The sequence below is a fragment of the Lutjanus erythropterus genome, chromosome 7 (assembly GCF_056507025.1).
Source record: "Lutjanus erythropterus isolate fLutEry1 chromosome 7, fLutEry1.hap2, whole genome shotgun sequence".
Lineage (NCBI taxonomy): Eukaryota > Metazoa > Chordata > Actinopteri > Lutjaniformes > Lutjanidae > Lutjanus > Lutjanus erythropterus.
Window position 1 is genome coordinate 39425608 of NC_139323.1, and position 21094 is coordinate 39446701.

Consider the following 21094-nt stretch of genomic DNA (forward strand, 5'->3'; position numbering starts at 1 on the left):
ACTTCATTTTGCAAGCTCTGTTTTCTTAAAATCTACAATGGCTCTAATATACCATTGTATTAATTGGATTTGTTGATAACAATGAAGATACAGAATATCACCAGGCGTCGTGATAACTGACTGTGGACACTAGCTTTTTAAAGTATAAATTAAAAGGAAAGAAAAAGGATAGAAAAAGGAACACACACACACACACACACACACACACACACACACACACACACACACACACAGTCATATCCCTCTCATATTTCTGAGGCATTTTCCTGCTGCTGTTGTCTGCACAGCACAATGCTGTCACTGTCACTGTGGACCTCTCTTCCTGTCTCACCGGTGCGATTGTCTGTGTCTGGGAGATAAGCGTGTCTTCTAGCCCTTCTGTTGCCATGGTAACCCCTGACTGCAGCGTCCAGGTGAACTGGAACCCCTCCACAGCTGCTGGGTCCAGTGCATGCTGGGACATCCTCCAGCGGAGCGTCGTGAGCAGGGTGCCGTTGACTTGTTGGAAGTCTGCGATCAGTCGTTCTGGACGCAGTACCACCTTCCTGCCTGACAGGAGGCGCTCTGACACAAACAAAAGACAAAACATTTCAGATCACTCTTCTGAATTATTTCTCAGTAGGTTTTAATATGATGTGATTTTTCTATAATAAAACATCCTCAACATTTAATCAGTTAGATTATAATGGTCATTATGTGATGTGCATTTAACTAGCTAACTGTCGGGACGGGATATTTTTTATTTTTTTTAAAGGTTGTTTTGTAAGACTATGGTGATTCTGTGCTGATCTATAGTCTTTCACTGTATGTGCAAGTGTGTATTCAGTGTTTCTTCTAGTTTTTCTGGTCTTTTTTCTTAAAGAAGACAAGAGAACCACTTGTCAGAGCTACTTCTTTACATATGCATTTTAGGGTTGCAGGATTAATGAAGATCAATGGAACAATGCACATCATCACTGCCCAGTACAAACTATTATCTAAAAAATGTCAGCTTTTCATGAGATAAGAAAAACAGACATGTTTTCAGCTCTAAAGCAATGCATTTTTCAGCTGATCCAGTGGCTTTGGAAATAGTTCGTTTGGCTTAAGAACTAGGAGAATTGTCTCAGTTCATAAAGGAAAACTCCCTACTTCAGCTTTATTGGAAAAATTCAAAATCACCAAATTTGGAGATAAGTCGTTTTCACTCTGTATGTGTATGTCTGTGTGTGTGTGTGTATGTCTGTCTGTGTGTGTGTGTGTGTGTGTGTGTGTGTGTGTGTGTGTGTGTGTGTGTGCAGGTATGCATGTGTCTTTAGTTGCTCTTACCCTCAGTGTTGCAGGGCAAAGTTTTGCCTCCTCTGACCCTGATGGAGGAGCAAGTTGGGGTCGTTACCCAGGCAACAGCCTCTGAGCCCGGGTCAGACTTCATTGCCACGGCAACCCGGTACTTACAGGCAAACAGCAGGCCTGTGATGGTGTGATGGGTACCCTGGAGAAAGAAAATTAAGTCAAGTTAGGCATAAACAGAGACATTACAGTGTGAACTGTACACAGCTGGTTGTTAAAGCTGACGTATTACAAGGTTCCTTAAAATACACACACGACCTCTGTTTTTGTTTGGGAACCTGTCTCATATATGCAGCTCATTAGCTCCACGTTAAATAAACAGCACAGTTTGAAGCAGCACTTGGCCGCTTTGCAGGTTGGCAGCTTCAAATGGCGAGAAATGGCATAACTGTTTACAGTAAAAAAAAAAAAAATAAAGGCTGAACTTCAATGAACAGAAATCTACTCTGTGACTTCAGCAAATTGCTCACAGCGTTTTGATATTTATCAACCCACTGAGTCTGTGATCATTTTGGACGAGAGGTTACCACTGGGACAAACATGGTTGAAGATCTAACGTCTGCGAGTCCTGTTTTCTCTTGGTGAAGTGCTGTGGGCAGATATGATGTGCACAGCATACACTCAGTTGATCTCTTAAAGGGATAGTTTGGATTATTTGAAGTGGGGCTGTACAAGGTACTTATCAATAGTCACTGTACTACCCACAGGAGATGACCGTTTGGAGAAGCAAAGAGGAGAACCAGCTCAGAAGGTAAGCTTTGTACTGTTGTGGACAGGGTCAGCAGCGAAACAGTTTAGTCACTTAAAAACATCAGTTTATATGTAAGCTATATTTAGAATATTTTCACTTGGCGGCCCGCGACCCTTACAGAATAAGCGGTTACAGAAAATGGATGGATGGATGGATGGATTTTCACTTGGCCATCAAACAAGGGGATCTACCATTAAATAAGCCAAGTATCGCTCTCTCCAAACCAACCAGACGCCACTGGCAAAATCAATATCTTTATCTCTTAGAACACAGGAGTGGCAGAGACACGCTGCCTGCTGAAGCAGTGCGAAATGTCGACTCTGGAGCGAGAATCAGCCTGGCTGAACACATCACAAGCACATTTCTCAGCACCAGTCAATACATGATTCAGCTCCTCTGCTGTTTTATAATCACAGGTAGAGCTGAACTTTATAATAACCTCATGAAGTTACAGCTTTTTATGTGTTGTATAAAAAGCGGGCGCTCCCTCCTGCTCTGCTCATCTTCTTCTCTATTGACTCAACTAACAAATGTGTGTAATAAGTACATACTTAAAAACCACAACCGCTGATATTATTTATGATAAATACAGTGGATGGCAGACTCATATTTCGTCATCTGGAGGAAAAAATTAAGGGAACAGAAACTCCAGGTGAACGGCGGGGAGAGAGAAATGAAGGACATATTTCATAATTTATCAGAATCAGATCATTTATATCACAAATGATATATCATTTATATTGTATGCAGTACACTATCAGTTTGTTTTCATGGCAGAGAAAACACAACTATCACAGATAAACAGACAGACCAATTTTTGCTGCAGATGGCGAGTCAGCCATGGAGTTTCGTGCTGTGGTGTTCAGCCTAATTCATTTCTGACTTTGTCCACGGCAGTACATCGTTCACCTTCCACGCTGGTACATATATGTTTTAAATGTGGATTTTTTTCTTGTCAGTTTAATTGTGATGATAAATTTATTTGTTAATACTCAATACTATTGCTGAAATGATTCTGCAAATCACTTTCTCATAGATCAGTAAAGCTATCATATATTTCTGTCCCTGTGATACACACTGAGGGTAAGTACATCTAGGATATTTCAGCCAGGCATTTGACAGAGTTATTGTAGAAGTGATGTTAGACAGAGACAGAACGAGTTGATGGCAGAGAGACAAAGTTACACACAGACATGAGGATGAGAGCATTCCAGACAGATCTGAGTTATTGTGATGAAATCTGATCTCTGATGCACACATACACACAAAGAGACAATGATCACACAGAAACAAGACATTCACGAACACAGAGACATGTAAAGGCCAGCCAGCGCAGTTATACCTGCACAGTTGTTGTTCTCTCTGTGCTTGTAACATTAGCACTGCAGGCATGTGGACGCCACCGCAAAATGTATGGACCAGGGTGTCTCTGTCTGCCTGTGAAGCCAAAAAACAAAAGAGAAACAGACATGTACTACGTAAGTGGACATGTGTTTGTGTTTATCTGGTCATCATAAATTATACTGTTTGAAACCTGCATTCTCCTCTTTTTTCACTTGCATGATTTTATCTTGTTAGTGGATCGTGAGAGTTTTCTGCAGCTGGTGAGCCTCTTGCAACATCTTCTCTCAGGTGAGAAGGAATCAGCATCAGGAACTAAGTGTCATTCACCTTCTTTATCTCCATGTGTTGGCCTACCTGCTTATGTCAAGTCGAGCCAAGTTTGTTCATTGTTCATTGTGCTTTACAGGCCCACAACTCTAACAAAACATCTCCACAAAAACATGTTTTATTTATGTAATTAAAGTTGTGCTAGGCAGTTTATTTTTGGCGTCACCAGGCAAAAGATCTATCTGCATCTCCATCTGCAGTTTAAACTTGGATTATTCTGTATGTGGTATCAAAAGTTTGGGAGCTTATAGAGCAAGTACACCAAAATCTGTTGGAAAGCTGACACCTTTTAGAAAGTAATTACTTTTTTCTAAAATTGGTAATCAATATGTATATTTGTAGAACAGTTTTTGGGCTAGTTCACTCTTTCTGGAGATTAATATTTTAAGCAAATTTGGATTCTGATTGGTTGGATGTGGATTAAATTTTAGTAAGCAGGCACCTATGATGCAGGTGTTAAAATGCAGCTCTAAATTAGGTTGGGTAATAGGATAAATAGCTTCTCAGTGACAACCGCACAAATCTTATTGGAAATGTGTTTGCATGAATCTGCATGATCAAATCAAGTGACAGTTGCAGGAGGGAAGAGAAGGCTTTTAAAATAACATTAGTTGCAGTGAAGCTGTCAGCCTGCGTCTTATGGACAACTGCAGGGGAAAGGAGAGAGGACCAGAGAGGAAATGCAACCAAAACATAGAGCATATAAAATCAAATTACTATTATATGTATATCATGTTTGACTTGGCAAACAGTCCTCATGGAAGTCCTCATGGACTCACTCTTTATCTAAACTAAAAGTCGCATTTAATTCTTGTTTTCTACATTTTTTTCTTTTTTCACTTCTTCTTGTGGTATTGTTCAGTTATTCAGTGTTTTGAAAATCCACTCACCGTGGTTAGGCCACTTCCAGAACACCTTGACCTGCAGCTGGTTGTTGTGGTAATGAGGTGCAGCAGCCTCCAGGCGCAGGTTGCCAGGGGTGACAGGGATGAGGGGAGATTCAGGACGAGGTAGAGAGGAAGAGGAGTGGGGGAGGTCAGAGGAAGCAGGGGAGGAGGATGAGAGGGAAGGGGAAGAGGGGAGAGACGATGAAGATGAGGAAGAGGGGAGCTCATTGGAGAAGTCTTCACCTTTGGTGGAGGAGGGGAGAGGAAATACTAATGTTAAAATTTCTTGGCTGATTTGAAGGTCTTTCTATGGACTGAAAACAAGTGAGAGAGGTAAAAACAAAAGTATAGTAGGTCATAAATAACAAGCCTTATTTCTTGCACAGCTTCACAATAAAAATAAAACTTAAAACACTGAATGCACGAGTGATATTCATTATGTTTTAATGTGCATCTTAGAGAATTAGTTTCTTAACCACTCTGCCATGTTTTTGTTTTACAGTAAACGATATTTACAACATTTGCAATAGTGGCTCTGAATACCAATAACTGGCAACATCACAAAAACCAATATATGAATGACTGGATGTATGTAACCTGATATATAGCATATGGCATTTATAAATGTATTATATAGTTCCAGGAATATCATAAACTGTGGACGGGAGTGCAGCTGGTAGTGAGCTTTCCCGTTAATTCATTCACTCAGAGGCACTAATTGGCTTTATCTGGCCTAACTGACCCTCATTAGCACTGAGAGAAACCAGCCCGGTACATGGGCTGCGTCAAATATTAATACCACTAAATTATAAATGGTAATATGCTCTATATAAAATTGTTGGTATGCGGTTTGATAATTGAGTTGCAGCTGGCTATAACCCTCTGCTGGGCTGACCAACAGGTCACCTATAAATACCTCTGTTGCCTGGACGACCATTAACATCGCCACTTTCCACTGTACGTGTGCGTTTAAACAGTGCAGCTGTAGAGAGACAAAATATGCTGACAGTCAGCAAGCTAACTAACTAATAATGCATGGCTCTGTTAACAAAAGGCTGCTGTGGACTGTACTTACAGTTTTACTAATGGCACGACAAGTTAATGAAATGTTTGAAAATTTGTACTTGAGTGAGTCTATATTTGGTGTAGGGTCGCTAGGGGAGTCCTTAGGTGGCCGTGTTGTTGAGTCAACAATCCAGCTGCAGTTTACACTACTTGTGCAATAAACCTCAGTCTACTTGAGCAACTCTTAGCTTTATTTATAGTCCCTTATTGTTACATGACAAAACTGTGCAAAACCTTCCTAAAAGTTTTATATTTCTAAGTGACTTTACACCTGGCTGTATTCATGCATCTATCTTAAAACATGATGCTTCTCCAAGCTGCTGAGAAAGACAATAATGAAACAACTGGATTCATGATATGTTATAATAAACTGCATATTTTCCACCAAAAGTATTTACTCCTTAAAGGGGTAGTTTAGACTTTTTTTTAAGTGAGGTTGTAGGAAGTACCGGTGTAGGAAGGTCTGCAGCAAAACATATTTTAGCCTCCTAAAAAAAAAGGCCCATGCAAAAACATTAATATCAGTTTAAGTGTGTGTTATATTTGCATAATTTCCGCTGCTTTACCTTGCTGTTATATTGCTTTCTCCAAAGGAACCAAACTCCTTTGGGAAAAACAGTCATTTTATGTCACAGAACACAGGAGCTGCTCATCCATTGTGCCTCAATCAGTTAGAGTGTTTGTGGGATTGTGGGACTTCTGTGATTTATAAGAATAGTTCCAATTCACTGAAGTCACACAGTGACACATACAAACGTACTGCCTTCTACAGTTAGTTAAGCTATGCCATTCCCTAAGATGTTTGTTTGTTTTTACCTGTGTGAGATATTGTGGTGAAGACAGTTTGGGCTCTGGGACTTTTCAGCCTCTTCTGACCCCAGTAGGCCACCGTTTGGACAGACAGGAAGTAGGAAGTAGCAGGCAGCAGACCCTGCAGCCACAGCTCACACTGCGCCTATAATACATTAAAGAGAAAGGGAACGACGTGTAAAGAGATTTTTAGTGTTTTCGAACGGGTGATCTCGGTTTTTCCTAATTTATTTTCACCTGCTAGAATCTGTCTTATACTGTAGAAATGCTACCAAATGAAAACAAAATAACTCAGATGAACTTGTGCATAAAATCATATCAGGATCATCATTACAGCCAGAACATTTACTGCCACCATCTTTGTTGTCCTTCCTGTCTGTCATCATCATCATCCTGAGTGTTGCGTGTGTTCTGTTTTGTGACTGACAGTCCAGACCTGTTCTGCATTAGCCCACTGTTTGACTGACAGCTCATTAACAGGCTCTTAGTCAATCAGCTCTGTCTGTCTGCGTGGATTCGAGCTAGTCACAACAAAGAGATGCTTGGATGATAACAAGCCTGTGTGTGTGTGTGTGTGTGTGTGTGTGTGTGTGTGGCTCTGTATGTGTGTACACTTAAGACAGAATGAGACAAAAGCAAGTTAAAAGCAGTTTCTTGGTGACCTGCAGACAAAATGGGGTTGAAGTATTTCCATTACGCTCAAGATAGACAAAACATATGGCCTGTACAGCTGTACGTGTGCGTGCGTGTGTGTGTATTTGTAAAACACAGACAGCCTGGGTTTCTATTCTGGTGCATAATGTCAGAGGACATTATATAAAAGAAGCTGATGTACATTTAAAAGCACTGATTCAGCAGAGGTTTTTTCCATGTTTGAATACTTCCTTACTGCAGGTTTAATGCTAAATCCCTCCAGTCCCACATGCGTTCCTGATTGACAGGATATATGCTTTATATACATTTCGGGAATTTATAATAGTGTGCTAATGGAGAGCAATAAAATATCAATGCTTTCCGTGATATTAAAACTATTCTGGTTTCTATCTACCTGTTGTGATGCTGCTGTCTCCGTGTGTGTCTAGATGCAGCTGCAAGTAGGAAACACTAGTTAGGGGGCCTCATTTAAATTCCAGGCCTCCCAACCAAGCAGAACAGAGGACCAGACTACAGATAAATGGCTCCACCAGGCTCAGTCTGGGATCACCATCACTACTTACGATAGCGAGGTCCATATGAGCGTGCTTGCATTAAAACCTGGAAACTCTGGTGTTTATGTTTTTAATTATTTTGTCTCTTGTCTTGAAGTGAACGCTCACATCAGAGTTTAACATTTAAAGGGTAACTTTACACGCAAAATCTATTGCATGTGTTACTGTCCTGGGAGGGGGATCCCAGCTTCACTGGCTCTCCCTGAGGTTTCCTCCATGTTTCAGGGTTTTTCCTTACTCCTTCGAGGGTCTACAGGACACACGCATTGTGCAGACTGTAAAGCCTCCTGAGCCAAATTGTGATTTGTGATACTTGGCTATACAATTAAAATTTGACTTGACTTAATTTTGGGATTTTTCAACCCTGGATGCAGTTTTCTTATGTTTTTGTCTCTTTTTAACTTTTAACTGACCCAGTATTGAGGGAGAGCCATGCAGCTGACCGAGGCTAAACTAAGCTACTAAGTTTTTGCCACTGACAGACTCAGACGGATTTCTACAGTGATAGACCTACAGTAAGATGTGCTATTTTATTGCTCTCACCAAACTAACCAGACTCCTTTTGGCAAACTGCAATTTTAACAATATCATCTTAATTGAAACTGGACAGAAACAAAATAAAACTCGTCTTGGGTTGTCTTTTTGCTGTTCCAACAATCATCAACTCTGGTCAGGCCAAAAGAAACCCTGAATTCACAGTGTTAACATATTGGGAGAGGAGTGAGAGCGACATCAGACATCAGAGAAGAAACAGAGGAAAAGGCGTGTGCAGCCAGAATATTTTCACTCCTTGGTGAATTAAAGGTAGAAGCAGTAGGATTTGTCCAAGCTGTTCATAAAGACAAGAGAAAGATACCAGGAAGTCAAATACCAATGTTTCGGCTTTGTGAAGCATCCCGAAAAGGTATCTGTGCAGGTACAGCCACTACCACACACGTCTAGTCGGTCATAAACAATGACTGATGGGGCTTATGTTTATATGACTACATTTTTTTTAAGGAGAATGCTGCACATTATACCTTTGAGGCAATAAAACAGCTGTTTTTGGTTAAAGGTCTATCTGTGTAGTGATCCTTTCCACAATGCAGTTAGACACTTAAAATAACAGCTTGTCATTTTAGTGGACGTACTTTGACGGCGCACAGTTGCCCATAAGCATTACACTGTAGCCCAGTTTTGATTCTGCCAGCTGCAGCGCTCTCCCTCATTACTGGACCAATTTCAAAAATTGTTGTCCCCATCAGTCACTTAGACACACAGCATGGGAAAATAGGTTGCAGGAAGAAAAATACCAAAGTTAGCCTCAAGTGGATCCTGTGCAAAGAGAGTAGTTTCCCAATATGAACAAATATGCAATCATAACTGTTGCGTCAACGCTGTAATATGTGTGTTGTTTACTGTGATTATGGGTATTTCTGTAGTGCTGACTGGACTTAGCTGCTTTGTGGACATATTACATCATCATCACACCCATAATAATAGTAAAATCCACCCACTTGACTGTTATTGTTGCATTAAATATAATACAGAAACAAACCTGCTGTAATTCTTAAGAAGTTCCTGTTTGAACTGAGCAACAAGACAGCAGTGGTTCACTCTGTGGAACAACTTCACATCCCATCTTCCTCTTGGTCGGATGCTTGTTAAACACATTTACATGTTGCGCTGGGAGCTTTAGAAATGAACAATCATCTAATCATATTGCAGAGATCTTGTGCTTCACTTCTGTGACAGCTGATATGCTCTCTCAGTAATGTTGAGTAATGTTAATGTTGTCAGTATATTCCCAGAAGCGAGTTAAACAGGTTACCCAAATGCAGGAAAGCCACTTCTCTCTGTTGTCAGTCAAACTACATCATGGCTAAGTTGTCATGTTATTTCACCGCTGTAAAGCCTGCACTCTAACAAAGTTATGTCCCATGAAGATAATGGTATGTCTGTCTGAGGAACATATGCACAAAAAGTCTGCAAAAGTAATGGGAAGGCGTGCCAAACAGTGATTTCAGAACGGCTATGTCAAAACCAGATCTAAAGTAGTGCACATGTAAAAATGTTGTCGGTAAATCTGTCTGCGAGTTTCATCAACTGCTGTGGCATGTAAGCTTCACGTTTTATGGACGTAAGTACAACATCGTGCAGAAAAGCAAGAGCACATTTTTTCACCACCTCATTTTTTCTCATTGGATAAATCCACCTCCTTAACTGAGATGTCTCCAGTTAATCCTCTAATTACTAACTGTGGGTGTTTCAGCAGGACATTCTTTAATTTGAGGTAATTGTTCAATGACTAATATTAAAAATTATTAAGAATGATTACCATCCGTTCCTGTGGTGTGTGATGTTATCTCTGCACTTGTTTAAACTGACAGTGATTTTCTCAGTTTCTTGGGCTGACAGGAGGCTAAAACATGGCTTGCTGATCCTGTCCACAGTGGTACGTTGCTTAACTTCCTACTCCTGCGGCTTCTGCAAAGTGAGACTGTGGCAACTGTTATCTATTGTAGGTAATACACTGAGTATGGATGAAGAATCCATGCAACCAACCCCACTTCAAAATACCCTTATTATCCCTTTAAATTGGTTATTCCAGCCTGCACCATCATTTGCAATAAGTGTTTACAGAACCTGTTGTGTTTGAGCACTGCAGAGGCCTGTAAAATCACTGCAGTAATCACAACCAGGATGTGTGTGTGTGTGTGTGTGTGTGTGTGTGTGTGTGTGTGTGTGTGTGTGTGTGTGTGTGTGGTGCATGGGTTTACAGATCTAGTAAAATTCTCTCAGGTGTAGCCATAGATCTTATGTTTGTGGTGTGTGTGCATTTTTAACGCAGTCTTTGTGAGGACTATTTCAAATCTAAACCTAGAAACTGAGGTGTTTTGTTTCAAAAGTGGAGACATCTCGCCTGTTACTCACTTCAAAGGGCTTTTTCAGGGTTTAAATTTAGGGGTTAAAGCAACAGTTTGACATTTTGCTAAATATTATTAGCTAACTAGCTTTCTTGCCAAGAATTAGATGAGAATATCTCTTGGCCTGATGTCTTGTTGTCACAGTGAGGCTGCCAGGAAATCAATGGAGACACAACAAAATCACTGATTCTGGCAGAAGAAATAGTCTGGCTTATAACCCAATGTAAAACCATCACCTCCATTTACACTTCAGTTTTTGTACACATTTAAAAATGAGATACACAGATACTTGTTAATCAGTGAGCTCTGGTGGTGGTGGTACGCAGCTTTCTTTACATTTGGACAGAGCCACTCAAGTTTCCACCTGTTTCCAGTCAAAAACGATAAGCCAGCTGTCTCCTGGGTGCAGCTTAATATTTATCATACACAGTAATCAATGAACCTGGTTTGTTTCATTGACCTACGACTCACAAACCAACTCATGAACAGCTGTTTTCTCTTTGTTTCTGTCTAAAATACTGTAGCTACAGCATAGGTTAGAGAATATTATAGATCCCACATGAAGCTGACATAAAACAAAGCACCACAGGCAGCGTCATGGATTTAGTGATACACAGCACAGTTAGACATAGATTCTAACCCTAACAAACCACAAGTAAGGCAGACAAGACTAACCTATTCAACTACAGAACCCCTCTGCCGCCATGCATCTTTGCATCTAACTGTCTCATATTTGCAAGAAAGTGGAAAAGAACATTTCTCAGATTCTTCAACTGTTCATTTAAGGTTAAAATTTTGCTTACAGGTGAGGTAAGTGGCTTTGTGCACTCTCAGAAGTTTAGAAGTACAAATATGTGAGTGTGTAAGCCTTCAGACAATGTGCAAAGATCACAGTACAATTTAGATATGAATAGTATCTTCAGAATACTTGTTATAAAAGTACCCAGTATTTTAGACAGTCTATGCTGAGGACAAGGATTGCATCAAAAGTGTAGTTAATCACAATTTCCTTTCTTTTAGAGTAAACAAACTTAAAAATGTTTCCTTACCCCCTGAGTCACTCTGCTGTTGCTCTCCTTTTTGCCCTGTTCTGGTATGCGTGAGTGCGCAGGACGTGTGTGCATGTTACTGTGCGCTGTGTGTGTGTGTGCATGCTGTGTGTGCGTGTGTTTGTGTGCTGTGTGTGCATGTCGAGGCGTCCAGGTGACTCTGTAGTTGTGGACTGGTAGGTCTCCCTCTCTGGGGGGCTCCCAGCTTAATAAGACCGCCACTGTGACCCCGCTGACCCGCAACCTGAGGAGAGACAGCAGCAAGTCAAACAACATCATAACGTGGATGTAAACAAAGTTATGGCCATAAAGTAGAAAGAAAGGTACTTCCTTATATGTCAGCTTTAGAAGTAATAACAAGCTGGCAATAAAAAAGATGCAATACTGTTTGTTTGTCTGTTCTCAGTGTTGGGTTTCCTGTCTTTCATTTATTCTATGTATATGTGCAATATAGACTCAGACAATTTATCATCATGTTGAACAGAAGCAACAATTTAAGTCCTCACATCTGTTATTAAATGTTTTATTGGAAAATCACTGCTGATCCAAGACACGGTCTGAACTTTATGTGACCTTGTTTAAGCATTACAGCGCACAAATAGAAAACACACGGCAATATATGACTGAACAAGGATAAACTGTAATTTGCATCAAACAGGTAATGACTATCTGCTTCACCACATTTTATGACTGATTGCCCACATCGGCATCCTGCAGTCCTGACAGGATTCATAGCAACTAACCCAGCAGGGAAAATAGCAAAGAAACTCATCTATTTAAAGTTGCAGTGCGGAAATTTCATATATAAGGAAAGCCCTTTACATTCAAGCCCTTCCCAACAAGTTCAGAAAAATATTTTACAGTATACCAGAGATTTTAAATCTAGTGTCTGTGGTGACATTCCTGCACCGGCAGTTGTGCGTTTTACGTCAACCAGCGATGATTGGTTCGCCAGAGCAGGAGGAGGAAGCAACTGTGGTGACAGAGTATGGCTGAATAATCTTAGAAATGTCAAAGTAATGTTTCTGATGGTCAAGATAAAAACTATGGTAAAAACTAAAACTACCACCTAGCTTTTGTATGCCTTCACCAACCAGTCTGGTTGCAGTTTACATCCTTGTCTGTTGAGTCTCATATAATAAGTGTAGTGAAGAGATTTTGAAAGAATTAAATGTGACCTTGACCTTTGACATTTGACCACCAAATTGTACTTCATTCATCATTGAATCTGAGTGGACATTTGTGCCAAGTTTGAAGAAATTCCCTGAAGATGTTCTTCAGATATCAGACAGACGGACGGACAACCCAAAAACATAATGCCTCCGGCCACAGCCGTCTCTGGAGCTAATCAGTCCATCCTTGAGTCCAAGTAGATGTTTGTACCAAATATGAAGAAATTCTGTCAAGGCGTTCTTCTTGTGTTTATAAGAACGTGATGAACAACCTGAAACAGAACGTCTGACCACGGCTGTCACCAGCACAGAAGCATAAAAAAAGAAAGTCATCAACGATGAGGACAAACATTGATAACCACTGGTGTAGTTTTTTCTCAATAACGAGCACTGAAAGCAGAGAAGACACTGAAGTCAGACATGGATGTTGTGTTACTGCTCTTGGATAGGTTGCTATTTCTAAAAAACAAAGATTTCTCTGTTTTTTCTCTGTTATGAATACGAGCCTGGAACTTTCTTGGGGCTATGAGTATTGTATAACATTAGCGAGCTGGCTAAAAAAAAATGTATTACTGTAATATTTGCACAGGAAGTTTTAGAGAGAGCTCCTGGGGGAAGCAGGCACCTCGCCAGTGTTTGTGTGATTACTCTCACTGCTACAAGAAGGAGACAAATGTTCCACGCTGCAGGTGTGATCATCTTTCACGTGTTTCATGAAGTACCTTTCTGTGAACTGGGTGCCTGTTTGTGAACCCGTCCAGTCCAGAGTCTGGTTGGCCACTCTGACGTTTACTGGATGATCCGGAGGTGAGGGGTCTGCAGAGAGAGGTGGTCAGAGAAAAATGCTGTTAATAGAGAAATGACAGAAAATATCAGTGCAGAAAATGTAGTGCCTGCATGTCTTTCTCTCAGACAAAAAGCTCTATCATAATGATGTGGTAGCTTGTATGTAGCCTGAAAGGCAAAACCCGGGGCAAAACAATTTGAACATGGTGTTATTGTCCCAGTGAAAAGGAAACATTAAAACTATATGAAGATTAGTTAAGACTAATTGGGGTTAAGATTGTGAAGCAGAGGCCATTCACCAGCCTGACTGAGTTGTCTAATAACTCGATTTTAACGTTCTGTAGAGGAGAAAGTATAGAAGCCATTCTCGGGGGAAAAGGCTAATTTTCTTACGGTCTCATTCAAGTCTGCAAAGCCAATTAGATTTACATCATCAAAGGTGAGCGATACTGGAGAAGCTTGAAGCCTCCATTTTCAGTAGCTACCACAACACAGACCAAAGGCGACCACCATTAAGTCACTGTTTGCCTCCTAGATTAAATCCTGAGGTCGCTGCTCTTTCAACACTGGCTCTGTGTCTCATTAGAACCTCAAACCCCAATCCTGTATTTGATTAAAACTACAAAATGTATCTGATTAGAACTACATGCCCCATGGCAGGCCTCCCATAGGCCCCGGGCTGTGCTTGGCTGACCCACATGCAGAGATCAAAGTTAGGGCAGCGTATCTGGGCTGCGAGACCTGGCCTGTTTGTATGTGCATGTGTGGTTTTTCTTTGGAATACGCAGGGCGTCTCTCAGCGCCAGCAGTAATTGTCAGATCAGGATCAAAACACACACGTTCTTCTCTGAGGCCTTTTTCACTAAATCAGCTGATTTGAGTCCATTGTTTCATGAGATGAAGACATCAAGATGAATTTTCTGATCCAGACATTCCTTCATAATTATTGCTGGCAGGTCCTGTGCAACACTAACATCCGAATGAACGGGAAAAAGGATTTTCAAATTCAAACTGCATCTCTGGTTAGCATCAGGTCACAGTGGAGGAACTTCAACCATCCTGACATCTGCCAGCTTCCTGATTTGTGACCCCTGACCTGCAGCCCCTGACTAATCAGACCAATGAAACGGAAACAGAAGAGTCTGACTCCGATCGGATGGTTGTTTGAGTGTGTCTTTAACCTTTAACCCTGGCACTCTAAATACATACTCATACAAGAGGGCACACGTGCACACACAGATACACACTTAAAGGAATAATCCAGCATTTTGGGAGCTTTCTCGCGGAGAGTTAGATGAAAAGATCACCTGTCATTTCTGTCTACATGTAAGGCTAAAGCCAGCAGCTGGTAAACTTAGTTTAGGATGAACAAAACAGAAGTGTGAAAACTACATTTTTAGGGGGTGGATTATGTGCGGGACAGTTTCTTCACTGGTAGCTTGCTTGGTAGCCAACAGCCAGTTTGCTTAGCTTAGCATAAAGACTGGAAACAGGGGGAAACAGCTAGCATGGCTCCATCTAAAGGCAACAAAATCTGCCTACTGGCTCAATCTACACAAAAGCAAGCAGGATAATTCAGGAAGGCAGCGCTTCTGGCCAAGAAATAGTCAACATAACCTCCTGTAAAAGCACGAATTGGTGCAGTACTGTATGTACAACTGATTTGATGAGGCACAGAATTGCTAATAAACACTATATTACTACAGCTTTCACTTTACTGTTTATGCACAGTGCCGCCATCTTGGATTTTTGACTTTCTGAGTTGGAAATCCGACTTCAGGTACAGTTGAAATTCCTGACTTCAAACAGTACACACCATTATGCTTCTGCAGAGATACATGCACATTTTTTTTTGCAAACCTACACAAAGAGGGGTGTATGGATGACCTTAAGTCACCAACACACACATGTCTTTAATCTCAACAAGGGGGAGTGCGGCCCTGCACATCAAGCAAGCTGATTGGTTGATTCAGTATCCTGTCCAGAAACTTTCTCTATTTTATCTGTCAGAGTTTGGGCTTATATGTCAGAACAGTAACGTAGCATCAGCAGCGAGCTAGTTCAGGAAGTCAACTTGAGGTGTACTGCTACACACATGTGACATGCCTCACTCTCCACAGTACATGTTAATACACCCCCTCAATCTGACAGTCTATTTAAACTGCAAAAACCCTCCCATCTCTCTCTCTCTCTGCCTGTCAGTGCCACAGCTGCTTTGCATCAGTACCACCAACCCAGCATCCACCTGCAGGCTCCAAGAGGAGTTTAAGATATTTGCTCATCACTCCTAAATATCTCTATGTAAACATAATCTGCAGGGAGAGATGAGCTCAGACTCCAACTATGTTCTGCTGCTGTAATAAACATTTTATAAACATTGTCCGACTGAAATTTTACTGTCAAAAAATGATCTTCAGGTAGAGCACAGGAAAATAGAATTTCTCCTCGAGGGACTCAGTGTCTGCACATCAAATTCTTCTGGGATGTTGTGGTTTGTTTGGACAGGTTGTTTCTTTACATTGGGGCATAAACACGACACTGCTTCCAAATGGACACATACATTACTCTAATCCTCAACAACCACAGCTGTTTATATTCACCTACATCGGAGAAGCAAAATTCCAGCTTCATAAAGAACAGACAGACATGAGAGTGGTATCAATCTTCTAATCTAACTCTCAGCAAGAAAGCCAATAAGAGCATCTCCCAAATATTCCTTTAACGGGTTGTGCATGAGGAATTCAACTACTTGTGGTGTTTTGTTGAAGGCGGTGGAAAATGCTATCTCAGACACCTCTTCATAATCTCCCATAAGTGCTCAATTGATAAAGGACCTTTTTCCAAAGCTTGGTCCAACCTGAAGTCATTATTCACATACAAACATGCTCCAGCCAATCCTGGCAGGGGATTCATATCACTAGCCAATCCTGGCGCAGCACCAATATGACCTAAGTCTGCTAAGCATTAGAGCAAAGACCTCCTACAATGTGTGTGTGTGTGTGTGTGAGAGAGACTGTCTCACTCTCACCGTGTCTCGCTGACCCACTCCAGGGATCTCACTCTGGCACTAAACCAGCTGAATGAGTATGTATGTGTGTCTGTATGTGTGTCTGTACAGTATGTGTGAATATGTGCACGTGTAGTTGTGTGTATTTTCTGTTTCCTGTCTGTGTTTTATGGACTGCCTGATAGTTTTCCTGCTGTGCGACCTTATCCATCAACTGTGAGTGAAAGAGAGACAAAGAACAGGGAAGGACAGGAAGGGAAATGTTCTTGAGTTTTCCTTCGAGAGATGTAATATCTCTCATAAAATGACACAAATGGAACACAAGGATCTGTGTTTTGGTCAGTGTCTCATGACAGAATATCAAAATTCACGGACAGGTTTCGGAAACATGCAGGAGGAATCATCACTCAGTCATAACAGCTCTCTGAGGAAAATGAGAGTGTGTGTTTAGTCTGTGTTTTTGCACAGTTACCTTTACTGGTGATGTAGTGTTTGCTGGGCGTGGTGAAGCCTCTGCTGCCGTGGCTGTTGATGGCCGCCACTCTGAACTGGTACCAGCGCTGAGGTCTCAAATCTGACAGGACCACGTCTTCAGACAGGGTCTGAAAATACAAACACATCACTGCAGCCTTAAAAAACAGAACAAAAGAAAAACAAAAAATGGACAAATGACCGACAGTGAAGTCCAGGCATTAGTTGACACTGAAGAAGCGATTTTTCTATCAACCGCTGACTGGTGCATAAGTTATCAATGTTCCTTATGTGCAGGGTGAATGCAAAGAGAAAAATACGTGAAAAACACCTACTGATAAAAGATTTAAAGAATAACTTAATACTACAAAATTTTGTTATTGCTGCTTTAACTTCTCATCTTATTACAGTGATGCACAGATGCACACGAGGGCAAAACTGTTTTTCCGCCTGGTGATTTCTCCTTATGACTTTTCTTAAATTGTGTTTTTCATTTTAAAAACAAACTGGCAATCATTCTAACTTTACTGCACACTTTGTAAAGGTGAATATATAAGATACAGAAAATATAAATCCTTATGTTTCAAAAACATAACTTTTACAGACCAAAAGCTTTAAATGTTGATCATTTTTCCCCAAAGGGGTTAGGGTTAGGGTTAGTGGAAGTATGTGGAAGTGCAAACTCTGAATATTTAAAAGCATAGTTTTTTGCTGTATTTATATTTCTGGGGGGCGTTCACAGTTTCACAGCACAGGACAGCCGAAGATATGATGGGAAAGGGGGGCAGAGAGCGGTGGGATTACAAGCAGCAAAGGGCTGCAGGCAGGAGTCGAACCCCCGACTGCTTGAGTGTGGGTTTGTTTGGATGAATGAATGTATGAGTGTGAGTGTTGTAATGGAGATGCAGAACTAAATCAACCTAAGAAGGTATTAAAGGCAGTAAGGTTTGGTTGAGGCCGCCCAGGAAGAGAGAGGACAGCTTTTACTCAGCTTAGCTTTGCATCAAGACTGGAAACTATTATTTTTTGGAAGTGACAAGCCCAGAAATAGTGGCATGTAACCCCCCATGAACAACAGTGTGATGTTTTTACAGATTTAAACGTGCTAATTAGAGCTTTAAAGTTGGTGGTAGGTAGAATCTCTTTTCTTTGGACAGAAGCATGCTAGCTGTCTCCCGTTGTTCCCAGTCTTTGTGCTAAAATAAGCTAACCGGCTACGGGTGGTATCTTCATATATGAGAGCGCTATCAATCTTCGCCAAGGTGCCAAACTATTCGTTTAACATGATTCCAGTTTCTTTCATCCAGAGATCCCTGTTGTTATGAGTTTCTTCGATGTAAATAGAAACAGTTCACTTCAGTCCAAGCCCATTTAAGGCACAAATATTCCGTCATCTCTCACAAATCCATCCTATATCTTATTTCAAAAGCATGACATAAAGCCCTGTGTACTTTTACACATATAAGTTTCACAAGTTAATGAGCTGGAAAGTCAGATGAACACAACCGGATTGGAATTCCATCTTATAATAGTGAAATTAAATGATTTGCCAAAATGATGGTTGAAATTGCTAAAGATTCACATGTTTTGTCTCCCTGACAGTGCAAATGTAATCACCGCTTAAAATCTACTCATCCACAATCACACACACACACACACACACACACACACACACACACGCACACACACACAGACACGAGCTGCCATCTATTTAAGTCTATAATGAGCGTTCAGTCATTCAGAGTCAGCCGGTGGAACGACTGTGGCTGCCTGTGGTTCCTTTTTAAGCTCTGCTTATTTACCTAACCTCACACAGGCACACACACATAGACGTATGGTGCACACACACACACTCACTCATACACACACACATACACAGACGTACGGTTTACCCTGGCAGAGTGGGAGACTGGCTGGGGTGGAGAGGTTTAGACAGCAAGGCAGCAGACGGATGAGGTGGAAACAGAGTCTAACATCCATCTCCATAGCTGAGAAGTTTCATCATTCGAGGCAAATTGAGAGTTATGAGGTAAAGATATGTTACAAACTCTGTGGCGTTGTTCCACCGTTAAAGGCGCAGGGATCATTTTTATAGCTCCAATGACTCATGGGACATGGGCAATCTGCTTACCCTACATCAACATCCCCCACGGCTAATATCCCCCAGTAATGTTGTGAAGAAGGCGACATAAATGTCTTCAGAAAGAAATTTTAAAAAAGGATGATTTTTTTATCACTGTACCCATCACATGAATCCAAGTCAGTCAATTTTATTGATCTCTGTACCTAAAAAGAAAAAAGAGCCTGCTGGTTACCATGGCAACAGTAGTCCAGGGAGAGGCGTGGTCTTCACTGGGATGAATCCCGACGTTCCAGCGGGACTGGAGCATGTAAACGATCGGCTCCACGCTGACGTTGAACTTTGAGACCCACGCCACCTTCACGCGACCCTCTGAATCCTCCGCGAAGCTCATCTCCCGGCGAGGCTTCAGAGGAACACCTGCAGGGACACGAGGAAAAGATGAGAATCATTTTTAAAAGGCCAAAACAGAAAAGTGATTGTATTTGACAGTTATTGGAAAGACAAATTAAATTTACAGAAAAAAACACACAACAGATGGTGTAATTGATGGTATAAGTACAGAGGGGGCTTTATTGAAATCTGATCATAATTTTGTGATTTGTGATTTTGGAATAAGCAACTGACTCAATGACTTGACTTGATTACTGACCTGACTTGGTACAGATGTGCCATAAGTATATAGAAAGTGCTTTTATAATTGTTGAATCAATTAATAACTATTTTTCATTGATCAGGAAACAATTATTGCCTGACATTCAGTAAAATTACTTGATTTAAAGGACCAATATATAAGATTTAATTGCATCTAATAGTGCAGACTGCAAACATCTTGCGTCACCCTACCCTTCCAAGGACAAAAAATATTTAAGACAGTATCTGCAGCTAGTGTTTGGCCAACGTGGCAGCCTCAGAGGAGGTGAACTTATGTAATATAAATGTTATGTTATATAAACGTCAGTGATTCTTATTTTTGGGTGATCATACATTAATGGAAACATACTTAATAATATTACATTCAATTTCTGCCACGTTCTGCAAATCAATGCCTGTAAATGTTAAACACTGGACCTTTAAAGTTTTAAGTTTGCAGATCAGAAAAATATGAAATTGGTGAAGCAAAAATATAAATGTCACTACAACAATATTTTCTTTATGATTAATTATCATGGCTGGCCAATCTTCACCACACAGGCGTCTGAGGTATTCTGTCCTCCTGACTACAGTAGATCCACACAGACTCGAGCTGGAGCTTTTAACCACGGCGGGGCTGTCTGAGACTTCAGACGCAGTCAAGCAGGCAGCATTTAAGGATCTTTATTACGTTAAATTATATTTCATTCATTTGGCAGACACTTTTAACCGAACTGACTCACAATAAGTACATCTAAATGTCATAGAAACAAGAGCTACATGCCATCAAATACTCGACACTTGAGAGTGTGTTCAGTGTTGTCAGCAACAAGCCAGTGACACATTATCAGCTAACAGACATCCCTTTTAATCAAAATAGCAGCTCCATTACCTTTTTATCACTCCAGTGTCACGCTTATTTAACTGAGTTTCACCTGCTTATCAAAGTCAAAGTTGGGCCACCTTTGTCATTGTATTTTAGTGCTTCTTCTAGTTTATATTTATATTTTTCATTAGCATATTTGACCCACCTGTTGGTACCTGTTCACTGGTCACATTAGAAACTTATTCTTCATTCTTATCTTGTCTTTTATCAAAGAAATACAGCCATCTTGGTATAAAATTTAAATCCCTAAGGACACTTTTGTCTGTGAACAGGGAAACCTGTTTAAAAAATCAAAAACAATTTATTCTTCAAACTCTTTCCATCAGTGCAGCAGCCTCACATACAGAAGAGGATTAGGGTCACATGTAAAAGAGACTTTAAAG

General features: G+C 40.8%; 1 protein-coding gene across 1 annotated transcript in view; it reads right to left on the reverse strand.

Annotated features, from left to right (window-relative positions):
• Positions 1 to 21094, reverse strand: part of anos1b (anosmin 1b) — a 59693-nt gene that overhangs the window by 1992 nt on the left and 36607 nt on the right. The window contains exons 5-13 of the mRNA XM_084723733.1: positions 19428 to 19612; positions 17114 to 17243; positions 13571 to 13664; positions 11677 to 11920; positions 6520 to 6658; positions 4642 to 4881; positions 3423 to 3517; positions 1309 to 1471; positions 332 to 564 (exon numbers count right to left, since the gene is read on the reverse strand). Of these exons, the coding sequence (XP_084579859.1) occupies positions 332 to 564; positions 1309 to 1471; positions 3423 to 3517; positions 4642 to 4881; positions 6520 to 6658; positions 11677 to 11920; positions 13571 to 13664; positions 17114 to 17243; positions 19428 to 19612 (1523 nt within the window). The remainder of the gene's footprint in view (positions 1 to 331; positions 565 to 1308; positions 1472 to 3422; positions 3518 to 4641; positions 4882 to 6519; positions 6659 to 11676; positions 11921 to 13570; positions 13665 to 17113; positions 17244 to 19427; positions 19613 to 21094) is intronic.